Genomic DNA, 13,106 nt, shown 5'->3' with positions numbered 1-13,106 from the left:
CCGGTGCGACTCGGCCAACGCCATGGTTGTGGAGCTCCACCTCCCGGGCGTTACCCTCATCGGCGGTGTGCCGCCGGGCACGCTTGGTGGGCTGCCGAGCCTCCAGGTCCTCTCGCTACGCGACAACCGCGTTCTGGGGACATCCCCGCGATTAGCTGCCGGTAACACATAGTGATTCATGTTTAGCTTGATTCAATGGGACTTGTGTAATCGTCAGCGGCCCGGCCGTCGCTGCAGCACGACACTGGTTGCCGATGAGCCCCCTGTTAGACGGGTTTATTGATCTAAACCACAGTTTAACCCAACTGAGATGGAACCTGAGCAGCCGGTTTCCACATACTGGTTTGGCGGGTTGCAAGTTGCCACCAACCCGGTGAACAGGGCTACGCGTAAGGCTCCGCGAACACCACCCACCCTCCGCCCCGTTACTCCCGTGGTTGTTTACCACAATTGTGAAAGATGCGTCGCCTTGGCTAGACGCCATGTCCCCCGCATTCCTGTTACGGGAAAAAGGCTGGCTGGTGCCGCGGACGTGAAGCGCAAAGCGCACGGGCCCACACCGATCGACGCCTGAGCCTGACCAAGCAGCAGCAGCAACGTCCAGCTGGTATTTGCTTCCACACTCCAGTCCAGCTTCCACTCCACAGCGTGCTAGCTAACTAGCTAAGCTACTCGTACGTCGCCGTTGCGAAAACCCCATTCCGGCCGCGCGCATTCAGCCACCGCGACGTCGCTCGCTCGACGGCCAACATGGCGTCCCGGAAGGCCGCCGTCGCCAGCCTCCCCGCGCTCCTCCTGATCGGCGCCCTCCTCCTCCTCGTGATGGCAGGCCCGGGCGCCGTCTCCGAAGAGGACGCACCGAGCCGCCAGTCCCCCCCTGCTTCCCTCGACCGCGCCCCGGAGCCGTCGCCCAAGAACAGCAGGGCCGTCCGCGCCGGCAGCCCCGTCGTCTCGACGAGCCTCAACGGCGCCCTCCCCTCCTCGCCCGCGACTGCGTCAGCGCCCAAGGGCTCCGCTGCCGTTCCACCACAGGCGCCCGCGCCGCAGCCACTTCCGTGCCGTGAGTCCTCTTGTCTCCCTTCTTCGTTTTGCTGCAACCATGCAGACTACTGATTCGTGCACCTGCTGCTGGCTCATAACCACACGCGCAACTATGTCTACAGCGGAGGATCATGGGAAAAAACTCTGTTTGTTCATCCTGATCATCCTCGTCCTATGCTGTGTGTTCAATCAACGATAGAAGGACAGGTGCGCTCATCATCCACTGACCACTGTTCTTCCATCTACTTGCTTACCACCAGTGTAGTAATCGATCATGACGACATTTTCTTGCGTGACGATCAGGGAGGAGCTGGGGAATGAGCTGACGAGGGGCAGGATTGAAGGATGAGGTTCATGAGGAGTTCATCTTTGCTAGAAACTTGATCGTTTAAGCTGGATTTGTACTGCTATTTTAGTTGCTCCCACTTATGTAGCTGGCTTGGTTACTGGCCTACTGCTTTGGGGTGCATTGCAAAAGTACCCTGCTCTTTGCCTGCTCTGGCCGTTCATACGCTATTCCAGGGTTGATGGTAACGAGCACATCACAAATCTTCTGTGACACTACTAAAACATGCAATTCAATGGTGGTTAGTAATGCAACATTATTGCATTAATTATTCCAATGAGAATTATCGAATAATGGAATCGATACACTGAATTATATCAGTACACTTGTTCTCCTCACACAATAACTTAGCATTTCCAGCGGAAACATGGAACTTGGCTTCCACTAAACAAAATGAAATGACACGATACGCTATACACAATGGGTTCTCATTGACTTTGCCTCCGAAGGAGGCTACAAGCTGTCTACTCTTGCACAGCAGTCAGGAGCGAAGCAAAACATGCTGATGCAAAACATTTGACGCCATCGGCGTCTGCACCACCACTAGCCAGGTCACATCCTCCTCGTCTGCTTATTGGCTGCTTGCTTTCCACCTTCCTTCTGGTTCGTTCTTAAGCTCCTACTTACTGTGGCCATGGTAAGGCGGTTCATCTTGTCTACCTACACATACAGAGTAACAGAGAGCAGCAACAAAAGTTGTTGATTTTTCCCATATCTACTCATTCGAATATGTTCTCTCCCGATTTGGGATGCAGTGCCAAGCAAGCCTCATGACACTGTCCGGCCGAAGCATATTGAAGCAATATAAAGATTCTTGGCCCATTTCTCCTGCAAAAAACCCATAGTGCATTGTGACATTAGACGGGGTGTTTTGATTCCCTGCTTCAGGGTGCCAAATATTACTACAACGTGAAATATAGCAAATATACATGCCAAGTTGACACAAATTGCAGCAACTCTTAAGATTCAGAGTCCAAATAAATCAACCTGACTTTGACAGGGTAGTCAAGAATAAAAGTATACGATCATACCTTCACATGGTTGCTTGGAAAAGCAGATGTTCTAAGGGTTTCTTGTGTCTCGTCCATCAACTTTCTTTTGGGTATACTCAATATAAAAGCAGCTTGATCACCAGTGGCTGCTGTAGAAGTTATTCTATATCCGTTCTCCCATCGTCGGTGGATACCTTCACTAGGATAAAGAAAATCCAATTCTACTACCTGCATTATGTAACACAGAAACAATGGACAATCAAGTTCATTTCAAACAACAGATGTACAATACACACATCATGTTTACAAACAGGAATATATATCCTGTTGAGTTAATTTGTTCATTTAAAAACCAGATATTTTCAGAGCCAAATGGTTCTATATGCACCAGTGCCATAGCTGGCTAGACAAAAATAATTTATCACACAATATGCATTTTACTTGTGCATTGAACAAAGATACCAATTTGTTACCTGTTCAGAATATCCAGAGTTCCTTGACATAACTACACCCCAGCGGCTCCCTGCAGTTGTCATTGATGTAACATGAAAACCTTCTTTCCATTTCTTATTGATCCACTTGTAGGGGAATGATTCACTAACTTTGTAAGATTGTTGAGTGTATGGAGTTCCTAAAAAAAATAGAAAGGTTCAGAGTAATTTAACTCATGTGGCAATTCTCAACTGAAATGCATAGACATTCAATGCGAATAAGGTAAAGTGAAAGGCCACAGAACAGGCAAATATCTGAATGTGAAACTCTAGAGAATCACAGAAAACAATCAATACAAGCCAAAACTGTGTTAGTTGTGCATGCATTTAACTGTACGAAAAGGCATGTCTTCATTAAGTCTTTCTGGTTTAGGCCCTGATTTACAAGTACGACATATGAAACATCCATGTGATTTGCTTTCTTTTATGTATTCTCAACATTATCTTGTAATATATCTTGAAACTAGAAAGCAAACAAGAATGTGAAAACCAGGCCGTCCAATTAGAACTGCTTGATTTGCATGCGCAGCATCCATAAGTCAGCATAGAGCATTTTAACTCCGTGCATGTTTGGCCAGTGACAACAGTAGACACAACGGAAAGATTTTCCATATACATGCAATAGAAGAGCCCAGCATCAATTAGGACATACCTTTTGACATGACTACCAAGGAACTCCCATTCGTTGCACCAGCTATGGCACTGATGTAGTAGTTATTTTCCCATTGCTCCATAATCCAATCCTAAAATGCAAAAAGAAAAGGGCAACTTGGAACTTAATATGTAGCCTTGCTTAGAAAGCACTATGCTTGAGAATTGAGATCATACCTTATGAAGGAATATGGGTGAAAGTTCATAGACTTGGGATGTGAAACCAGTTCCTGCGTCCATAATAAGGGCCCAAAGATTCGCTGAAGATGCTACTGAACTAATGAACAATCCATCTTCATTACCCTTCTCTATGTGTTGATGAAGTCTGGCATCTGCTACATTGTAATGGTATCTGAAAGGAAAGAAAGCGTTTTAGAGCACAAAGCCATATAACTACCCTAGGTGATACATTTAAATTATTGATTAATATTTAATAGTAGAAGTATACATGCTCAGCTGTATTGTTCTTAACATTCAAAATGGCAAAGCAATAGCAAAATTTACATACTTTGCTGGTAAAAAAAAAAAATCTGAAGTCTGGATGCAGTGCAACCATGCAAATATAGCATCTATTGCTCCTTGACAAAGACCAGAAAAATGTCTCAAAAAGTTTAGTGAGAATTAAGACTATAAGCACCCCAAGGAGTTGAGTAACTCCTTCCGCATTCAAACAGATTACCATGGAGAAGCAAAAAAAGCTGTACTTGCAAGGACAAAGGTCCACGCAGAAATGTATATAAAAATCCATCTAATCCTTGAACCATAAAAATGCCATCCTATTGCCACCAGCGTTTTATGTCCACACCATACCGCTTCATATAGGGGGTAAGGACTGAGGACCACCACACAAAGTGTCTAACTTCAAATTTGAGCAAATTATGACAAGATCCATAATGCACAGACCCAACAAACATATTATTCACTTACCTCTGCTTCATGGGCCTTCTAGCGTTATAAACTGAAATCCACTGATTTGCTGGGCTTCCAAGTCTAACTTTCTTCTTCGGTTGCTCATCTTCTTCTAAATTTACAAGCAACCTTCCACGTTTTTGTCCAGCCTATGTATGAAAATAATCAAATGTAAAAGTAAGCCAGATATCCAATTACTGCAAAAATGCATAAAAAAAACTATCGTATAACAAAATAAGAAGTTCCTTTCCATATCGTTAAAAACAAACCTTCAATGCACCATCTATTCTAATAGGCCTCAAATGCTGGGGCTCAATTAATTCATCAAAAAGGGAAATAAGCTTTGAGTAATTTGGTTCTTCATCAAATCTCATGTTTGTCACGGTCTCCAGGAAGAGTTTGAATGGAGGTGGGCAAAAACAGCACAATAGATCTGGAGAGGTAGCCATTTTCTTCTTGCAAACAAGAAAACTCTTGTTCTCGCCCTGCAACATAAATCAGTTTTCAAACTGTTATATACGAATTCAGACATAAAAAACTAGACAAAAAAAAGATTTATGAACCCATAGGCAAAAGAAAGAGAAAATGGCTTCAAGCATATAAATATTACAAATTAGTTTCACTTACTGAATATGAAAATCAACATAATACATACTAGTCAATAACCAAAAGAATATTTTTATGGCTATTTCAATAATTCCATCCAAAGAAAGATAGCAAACCTGATAGCCTTGCCATGGCAATCTTCCTCTGAGAAGAAATATTAATGTATATGCTAAAGATTCCAGATCATCCCTTCTGCTACCAGTACGGCCTAAATGGGCATGGACACTAGCATATCTTATTGTACCTCTGTTGAGAAAGGGGCGAAGTAAGGTCAGTGTACTGAAAGGAAATGAAAAGCACATTATATGGTAAAAAAACAAACCTGAAAATATCTGGCTTCTGATCATATTCAACATGTTGCCCAGATGGCCCTCCTTCCTTCCATCTAGATGCTGACAGTGCAAATGGTAGGAATGAATAGTTGTTAACTTGAGTTTTACATAAACATTGGTACATATCAAGTTTAAAACGCATGTGAAACATAGCTCACAGAATGTGAACGCAGATTAGTGTGCCAAATTGGTTAAATCATCTTAACATTTGCAAACAATATCTATCACAGGAAAAGTGCCATGACATACCTAACCCAAGATCAATCAGAAAAAGTTTTTTCTCATCAGGTGATCCAGGTTGGCCAAGGAGAAAATTCTCAGGTTTGACATCTCCATGAACAAACCTGACAGAAAATTACCAACAAGTAAATAAACAAATTCGGAGATCTAGTAGTTCAAATAAAAGTCAGCAAATACACTAGTTACCCTTTTGCATGAAGTTTCTCAAGTATAGAAATTGCCTCTACAGCAATGCAAGCAACCATATTGGCTGTCATCCTGAATCAAATATTGGTGATCAGTCAGCTGCTTAGAAAAATAAGAGCGAAACAAAGCAGATAGGACATAGTTATCTTACGTTTGCCCAAATGAGTTCCAGACATCCCAAAGGCTAGGTCCTAGAATATCCATCACCTGGAACAATTGTATTGTTTAGTTCTTTAACTTATGTTATATAAACTCAGATTCAACTACGTATACATAAGAACTAACCAGAACATAGTAATCCCCTTGCCGGCCTTTGTAATGAACCCATGGTACACCATAACAACCGTTCAGAGCACTTGAACCACATGCACAACAAAAACATTAAAATTAGAGGGTAACTAATAAAATTTATCCTTAAAAGTAGCAAATACTTGAAAGGAGCCATCAATGTTAACTTAGCCATCCAATATTTTGTGTCTCAGGACAAAATGTAAATCAAGAGCTACTGAACCAAACAGAAAAATAAAACAAGGATTTGTGTCATGTTTCAAGGAATATTTTTGTATAACTTGTTTGATCTGTAAATTCTTCTGTAAGACAAATAGATGCATTCAACTTAATATAATGTAATTACCTATAAACTTGCCACTCATATGGAGGGCCATAATTGCAACCCTTACTGTTGCGGTGCTCAAATTTCAAAGCAACCTGCAAAGCCATGTATTAGTATTACTTCCATATAAGAGGATATATAAAAAAATTAAGGTGGAAGAGGGGGGAGGGAGTGCTAGATATAAACCTCATAAGCATCAGGTCCAGTACGTTCCGTTCCCCCAGAAATCCTTCTGCCAACATAAACTTGACCAAAACCACCTTTGCCCAACTTCCTCTCTACCTTGTATTGCGGAGAATGGCCTACTTGGACCTGCAAAAGATATTTATCACTACTGGGCGACGAAATTTTCAAACTCAGTTAGACACTTGCTGTTCTTAGTTTGATATCACTGGCCAGAGCTGCCAGTTCTTACCAGTTACTAACATATATAATTAAAACATAATCTCACGAACCTGGAGTACATGGTCACTTTAGCGATCCAGGCATTCATTTGTAAAATTCTTATGTTTGAATTTACATCAAGTTGGGTGAAAAAATGCATGCAAGAATTTTAGGTACAGGTGGTTATTTGCAACAGAGATAGAGTAAGGAAGAAGATACTGCATTGTTTCTCACTCGATTATGATGATGTAAAATAGTTAATATACGTAGGTTTTCAAAGATGCATAATGAATAGCTTGGAAAATAGGCACAGCTGAACTACATTCATTTATAAAATTCTGCATAATCCATGTGCCGCACGATGCCTTGCCGCAATCTACATTTTATCACTATTATCCCATTTTCTAAGATAACTTCACTGCCAAAAATTAAATTCAATGGCAAGAAATAATACCAATATGGAAAGCATGCAAGTGAAGATACACACACAAAATAGGACAGGCAAAAGTGCATATGAAGAGCATACCTTCTCTGGGACAGGGGATGTCCCTTCATCTTCAGCTCCGGCAATCTTTTCAGCACTCCCACCATCCATCTTCAAAGCCTTATCAGCAAATTTTTCAATGGGCTGTGCCCCACCTGCAGCACGACCACCAACTGCAGCTCCAGGAAGAACCTCGCAAGGCTGGTCAGGGTCCAAGTCAATCACTGGAACACCTCGCCCTCTTCCTCCCCTTCCCCGCGCTGTTCCTCTCCCTCCACCCCTGCCACCCCTTCCTCTACCACGCCTTCCTGCCACCGTAGGTGCCACCGCAACCAAGTTGTCAGCAGGGTCCTGAGCAACGAGATCCTCAACCTTCTTTGCCCTCAACCGAGATTGCCGGACTCCACTACGCAACTCTGGCATCCTTTCTCCCCATGCACTTCCAATCGCCTACGAATCTGTCAATCAAAAACCACAGCAGCACCAGTAAACAGTCAATATACTGGTACTACATTCTATTACCAACTCATCAAACATAATATATCACCGGGAACATGAGAGAACACATCCTGGATAAACAAGTACTGATCAAGCTAGCATAAACAAGCCTTCATTTATTTGCGATTAACGTCTAGGACTCACACACAAGCTCCTGAACCTTATCCCATTTGCAGACAAACAATCAACGCAAGCCATGACATGAGATTTCCCAACAGTCGCTCCACATCACCCCTCCCCTCCCCAAATCCTATCCCGATCTCCTCGAAACCAATTCCTCCCTCGAAATCCGATCAAAACACGCGCGATTAACGCACGCCGGCACCTGACCCACCTCATCGAAACCCGCCCGGACGCCCCCACAAAAACGCTACCGGAACCAACAGCAAACGCGGGGACAGGCGCCGCCACCAAAATTTCCGCCACGAAACGGGGAGATCGGCGGGCGCCGGAGCGATCGCCGCGCGATCAGACGCCACGGCCGCTAAGATCGGTCCGCGCCGCGCCGATCGCCCGCGCCCGCCTCTGCCTCCTCCGCCGCCGCCGCCGCCGCCGACACGGCAAACCAATCCGTGACGCGGCGCCAGGCGATCGGCCCCGGAGGAGGAACGGATGAAGGGGTAGGGTCTGGAGCTTACCTCGGGGAAGAGACCGTGCGGCGGCGGTGGCGGCGAGGTGGGGATGCGGGGAGGGATGGGTCGGGGGTGGGGGGAGGTTGGTGTTTGGTCTCTCCCGCAGACACACACACACAACGCAACACCTGCGCTGTGGCTGGCTGTCTGGAAGGGAGAGGAGGAGGGCTGGCTGGCTTTTTGAAGGCTTCGCGTAATCGCGTTTTTTAATTTCCCCGTCCTCCGTTTGGGAAGGCAGGGAGTGCGCATGCATGCGAGCTCGGCTGGATCCAAGGGCCAGGATTCGCCGGGGCCGCGCTCGAGGCGCCATGGATAACGTGCAATGCTCGGTGGGACCCACCGTCCAGGTCCGTCAGCACTCTGCCGTGCCCGTAGTAAGATTTTTTTAAGCTGGAGGAATTGGCGTCTGTCTCACCGTCGAGCTACCGCCGTGTGAGGTGTGTGAATTTCTACTTTTGCCCATGCTTTTTTTTTTCCTTTTTTTTGATTCTGCCTTGAACAACTCGATTGTATTTGGAGAAATTACATGCTCTGTATTTTAGCTCTAAACATCAGCAGTATTACTTTCTGCCTCTACATTTTGGGATATGGAGTCCTAATTGGTATGCTACTTGTGTGCTTAGGACTTTTGGACACTCTGACTTGTGTGAGTCAAAGTAGTCTCTCTGGAGCTGGAGGACTAAAATGGTCAGTCAGAGTGTGAGGTATCCGTCACGCGCTTGTCTGTCTTTCTTTTCTAGGCACATCACATACGCTTATCCTTTTTCGGACTGATTGCTAGTAGCTTCCATCATGCAGCATGTGGAGTTTCTGTGCAGCACAGCGATGATATGGTTTTATCTAGTTCAGTGGTATTTTATGCGTGCCCTTGCAACCGTAGCACGGGAAAAAGTTAAATAAAAAGGGTAGGGTGTGCAGGTATAAACGTGATTGGGAAAAGACACATCGAATACTGTTAAGATGATTTAGCAAAAAGAATATTGTTAAGATCAACGTTACTGAAAACTAAAAAAGATTCAAACTGCATGAAAGAAAAAAAAATGAAAAGGTAAGTGAAAACGCATCAGGACGACTAGCATTGACTTGATGACTTGGAGAGGATGGGCCGCTAACTCTGTTTATCTGCAAATACCGGCCCAATTTATGGTTGTAACTTGGGGGACCTAGCCAGCGGCCCATAAGAATTCCAGACTGCGGGGCTCAAATGGGCGCGAATTGTGAAGCCCAACGACTGCTCAGGGCCGCGCCATCAATCAAGCCCAACGACGGTGAGAGACCCTTGTCGGCCTGCTTGGTAGATCGGACTCGGAAGGTTTCAGATTTGTGTCAGCGCTCTGACTGCAGAATTCTGTTTTGACGCCCGAGCAAATGGACTGTCTAGTACGTAATCCAAGGCCCCCGTTTGGTTGCGTAGGAGCTACTAAAATTCCTATCACATCGAATATTTAGATATTAATTAAAAGTATTAAATATAGACTAATTATAAAACCAATTGCACAGATGGAGAAAAATTTACGAGACGAATCTATTAAATCTAATTAGTCCATGATTTGACTATGTGGTGCTACAGTAAACATGTGCTAATGATGGATTGACTAGGCTTAATAGATTCATCTTGGAAATTAGCCTCCAGTGTAGTTAGTTTTATAATTAGCTCATATTTAGTACTCATAATTAGCCTCCGAATATTCGATGTGACATGAATTTTAATCCGGATTAAAGATCCAAACACCCCTGCTGCTAGGCGGTCAGCATTCCGGAGCGATTGAGCGCTGGGCGTAAACTTTGCTCCGGACGACCCTGAATATGTTCATCTTGCATGCTAGTACTCTACATACCACTCTTAACCTGGTTTCTCTGACAAAATTTCGAAAAATTCAGCGCAAACCTGACGCTAAAATGCACGGCATTTTGATCTTTACTGTACCTAGTCTCTTCCACCAGCTTTTTTTTCCATCATAAGATTTTCAAACCTTTTGTTAGTTACAGCGTCAATTTGCAGAAACAACTTTTCACCGGCTGTCTTCCACGACTTTTCACCGCGAACGATTCGAGGCGAAGCAGCATTCATCGTGCGCGGCGGGCCGCCGGATCGGCCGCATCTGCATTCCGGCAATGATTGACACGTTCCGCCGCTGCGACAATGCGCATCCATCGCACGGCACAGCAGGCCGGCTCGATACCTCAGGATTGTGTTTAGTTGCATGCACATGATGCATATATAGATGATTTTAGATGATGGGATTTAACCAATCTGCATGTATCATATGGTTCACTCTTGCAAGTACAATAATAAATAATAATAAATAAGTGAGATGGCTTCATTCTTAATAAGTTGGTTCAACTCACTCAACCAAATAAAAAAGGATCATTATTATTTTAAATTATTTTATATATAAACTAAATGATACACCAACAAAACATACCCGAATTTATTTGAACTTTTCCGTTCGCCTATTATACCATTTCTTCCGTTCTCCGCCGGCTCGTACGTGCTCGGAGGCACGTCGACCGGTGGAGTTACGTACGTCTCTCCAGATGCCCTGCGCGTAGTGCGGCAACAGAAAACAATCAAGATATCCAGTCGTTCCGTCGTGACAGATTTTAAATAATCGACCCCCATCATTGCGTCAGGGCTTATGTTTTGTTGCTCCTCCATGATCCCAACCAAACCCAGCTGCCAACCTGGAGCGTTGACACTTGCAAACTACTAGTGAGCACCCGTTCCCCCGCGCATCATCATCAAGCACAACCACCCAGGGCCGGGCCACGCAAGAATCCCAAGCTCTCTCCGTCTCCGCGCCCGCGATGGCCCATTCTTCTTGGCTCTTGACGTGCTCGCCGTGGTCGACCTTCGCGGCGCTGGCCGCCCTCATGACCAGCGCTCTGGTGCTCAGCTACGCGTCGAGCTCCTTCCTCAACCAGCGAGCGGCGTACGACTACGACGACCCCTACGGCCCGGACGCCGAGCCGTCGGCGGCGGCGGCGGCGGCGGCGGCGGCGGGGGCGTTGGTGCCGAGGAAGGGGCCCGGGTACCCGCCGGTGTTCGCGTACTACATCACGGGCGGGCGCGGGGACTGCCTCCGGGTGACGCGGCTGCTCAAGGCCGTCTACCACCCGCGGAACCGGTACCTGCTGCACCTGGACGCCGGCGCCGGCGCTTACGAGCGCGCGAGGCTGGCAAGCTACGCCCGGTCGGAGCAGTCGTTCCTCGAGTACGGGAACGTGCACGTCGTCGGCAAAGGGGACGCACTCGACGGCAGGGGCCCGTCCGCCGTCGCGGCGGTGCTCCGCGGCGCGGCCGTCCTGCTCAGGGTCGGCGCCGACTGGGACTGGCTCGTCACGCTGGGCGCCGCGGACTACCCGCTCGTGACGCAGGACGGTGAGGTTTAGTTTCAGGCCATCACGTCGTGTGCCTGCTGGTCCCGTTTTTGGTTTCTTATATCGTGTCGTGCCGCTGACAGCTGGTAGCCCTCTGCAGACCTGCTCTACGCCTTCTCCTCCGTGCCGAGGGACCTCAACTTCATCGATCACAGGGCCGATTCTGAAACCCACCACGTGGTTGTTCTCGACCAGAATCTCCTGCAGAGCACCAACGCCGAGATCTCCTTCTCTTCGGGACACCGGGAGAAGCCCGACGCGTTCGAGCTCTTCCGAGGTAACGGGGACACTGTCTCTGTATTCCAGAGCAAATCCGCAGCATTTCTGACGCTCGATCGCCATGGTCATCAACACTTTGTACCTCCGGGTGCCAACTGACGGTGCATTCGATCGCATCATCAGGTTCTCCCTGGCCGATACTGAGCCGGGCGTTCGTGGAGCACTGCGTGGCGGCGCCGGACAACCTTCCCCGGACGCTGCTCATGTACTTCAGCAACACGCTGGACGCCGCGGAGTTCTACTTCCAGACGGTCATGGCCAACTCGCAGCGCTTCAGGAACAGCACCGTCAACCACAGCGTCCGGCTCGACGTGCCGCCACCGCCGCCGCCGCAGCAGCAGCCGGGCGCGGACCAGCAGCAGTCGCGGTACGACGCGCTGGTGGGCAGCGGGGCGGCCTTCGCCGGGCGGTTCGGCGACGACGAGGCGCTGCTGCAGAGGATAGACGAGGAGGTGCTGCGGCGCCCGCTGGACGGCGTCACGCCGGGCGCGTGGTGCGCTGGGGGTAGCGGTGAGGAGGGAGTGGCCGAGTCCGAGTGCTCGCTCGGGGGAGACATTGACGCGGTCAGGCAGGGCGCGGCGGGTCGGAGGCTGGCGAGCTTGATCAACAGCCTCGTTGGAACCGGCGCGTGAGAAGGTCAGAAGGATGTAAGAGCTAGACGCGCCCGCAGCCAGTGCAGGAGAAATCGTACCGACGCCGTGGTCGTACATTTTGGTTGTGCAAGCTCCAAGCTGGCTAGCTGCGTCAGATCAATTCAGTTATTCCTTTTCTTTCTACAACGATTCAGTTATTCTTTTTGCACGGTTCAACATTTCTGTTGAATTGCTGTAATATACAGGCCAGAAGAGAAGAGGCTTACTTTTGTACTAACAGCTTTCTCCTGTTACCAAAATTATTAGTGAACCTAAGGCCAGATCAAGTAGTTAGGCCAATGAGGCAAGGTCTCCGCTGCTGTTGCCAAAACAACCAGGCAGTATGCGCTGCACGTATTTATTCTCTTACTTCATTATCAATTAAAAAATGAACAGCACAGTGCACAGA

The 13,106-nt window shown here is 47.2% G+C and overlaps 3 protein-coding genes across 3 annotated transcripts; 2 read left to right on the top strand and 1 right to left on the bottom strand.

The window, feature by feature from the left end:
- LOC117855128 (uncharacterized) lies at window positions 1–1,550 on the top strand. The gene is made up of 3 exons (XM_034737410.2): window positions 1–1,060; window positions 1,164–1,248; window positions 1,345–1,550. The coding sequence occupies exons 1-2, from the start codon at window positions 751–753 to the stop codon at window positions 1,238–1,240; spliced, it is 387 nt and encodes a 128-aa protein (XP_034593301.1). The 5' UTR covers window positions 1–750; the 3' UTR covers window positions 1,241–1,248; window positions 1,345–1,550.
- Window positions 1,551–1,629: 79 nt separating this feature from the next.
- Window positions 1,630–8,564, bottom strand: LOC117855117 (casein kinase 1-like protein HD16). Its single transcript, XM_034737398.2, has 17 exons — window positions 8,412–8,564; window positions 7,318–7,733; window positions 6,594–6,719; window positions 6,429–6,502; window positions 6,080–6,149; window positions 5,946–6,001; window positions 5,795–5,866; window positions 5,618–5,712; window positions 5,359–5,428; window positions 5,153–5,282; window positions 4,700–4,915; window positions 4,449–4,579; window positions 3,699–3,873; window positions 3,523–3,613; window positions 2,853–3,010; window positions 2,419–2,607; window positions 1,630–2,215 (listed from the first exon to the last, which is right to left on the bottom strand). The coding sequence occupies exons 2-17, from the start codon at window positions 7,696–7,698 to the stop codon at window positions 2,156–2,158; spliced, it is 2,094 nt and encodes a 697-aa protein (XP_034593289.1). The 5' UTR covers window positions 7,699–7,733; window positions 8,412–8,564; the 3' UTR covers window positions 1,630–2,155.
- Window positions 8,565–10,942: 2,378 nt separating this feature from the next.
- On the top strand, window positions 10,943–12,973 carry LOC117855120 (beta-glucuronosyltransferase GlcAT14A). The gene is made up of 3 exons (XM_034737402.2): window positions 10,943–11,787; window positions 11,887–12,063; window positions 12,189–12,973. Exons 1-3 carry the CDS (start codon window positions 11,214–11,216, stop codon window positions 12,695–12,697), a joined length of 1,260 nt encoding a protein of 419 aa, XP_034593293.1. The 5' UTR covers window positions 10,943–11,213; the 3' UTR covers window positions 12,698–12,973.
- Window positions 12,974–13,106: the final 133 nt, after the last annotated feature.

This window comes from Setaria viridis, chromosome 5 (assembly GCF_005286985.2).
Source record: "Setaria viridis chromosome 5, Setaria_viridis_v4.0, whole genome shotgun sequence".
NCBI classification, from domain to species: Eukaryota; Viridiplantae; Streptophyta; class Magnoliopsida; order Poales; family Poaceae; genus Setaria; species Setaria viridis.
The sequence above is the reverse complement of the archived record's forward strand: the minus strand, read 5'-3'. Positions and strand labels throughout refer to the sequence as shown.

Coding starts and splice junctions, on each gene's coding strand:
- LOC117855128 (XM_034737410.2), top strand. CDS start 751: ATGGCGTCCCGGAAGGCCGCCGTCGCCAGCCTCCCCGCGCTCCTCCTG. Junction 1,061..1,163: donor GCCGCAGCCACTTCCGTGCC/GTGAGTCCTCTT, acceptor CTATGTCTACAG/CGGAGGATCATGGGAAAAAA.
- LOC117855117 (XM_034737398.2), bottom strand. CDS start 7,698: ATGCCAGAGTTGCGTAGTGGAGTCCGGCAATCTCGGTTGAGGGCAAAG. Junction 5,429..5,617: donor TCTGATTGATCTTGGGTTAG/GTATGTCATGGC, acceptor TTGCACTGTCAG/CATCTAGATGGAAGGAAGGA. Junction 2,608..2,852: donor ACTCTGGATATTCTGAACAG/GTAACAAATTGG, acceptor TACATAATGCAG/GTAGTAGAATTGGATTTTCT.
- LOC117855120 (XM_034737402.2), top strand. CDS start 11,214: ATGGCCCATTCTTCTTGGCTCTTGACGTGCTCGCCGTGGTCGACCTTC. Junction 11,788..11,886: donor CCCGCTCGTGACGCAGGACG/GTGAGGTTTAGT, acceptor AGCCCTCTGCAG/ACCTGCTCTACGCCTTCTCC. Junction 12,064..12,188: donor CGCGTTCGAGCTCTTCCGAG/GTAACGGGGACA, acceptor TCGCATCATCAG/GTTCTCCCTGGCCGATACTG.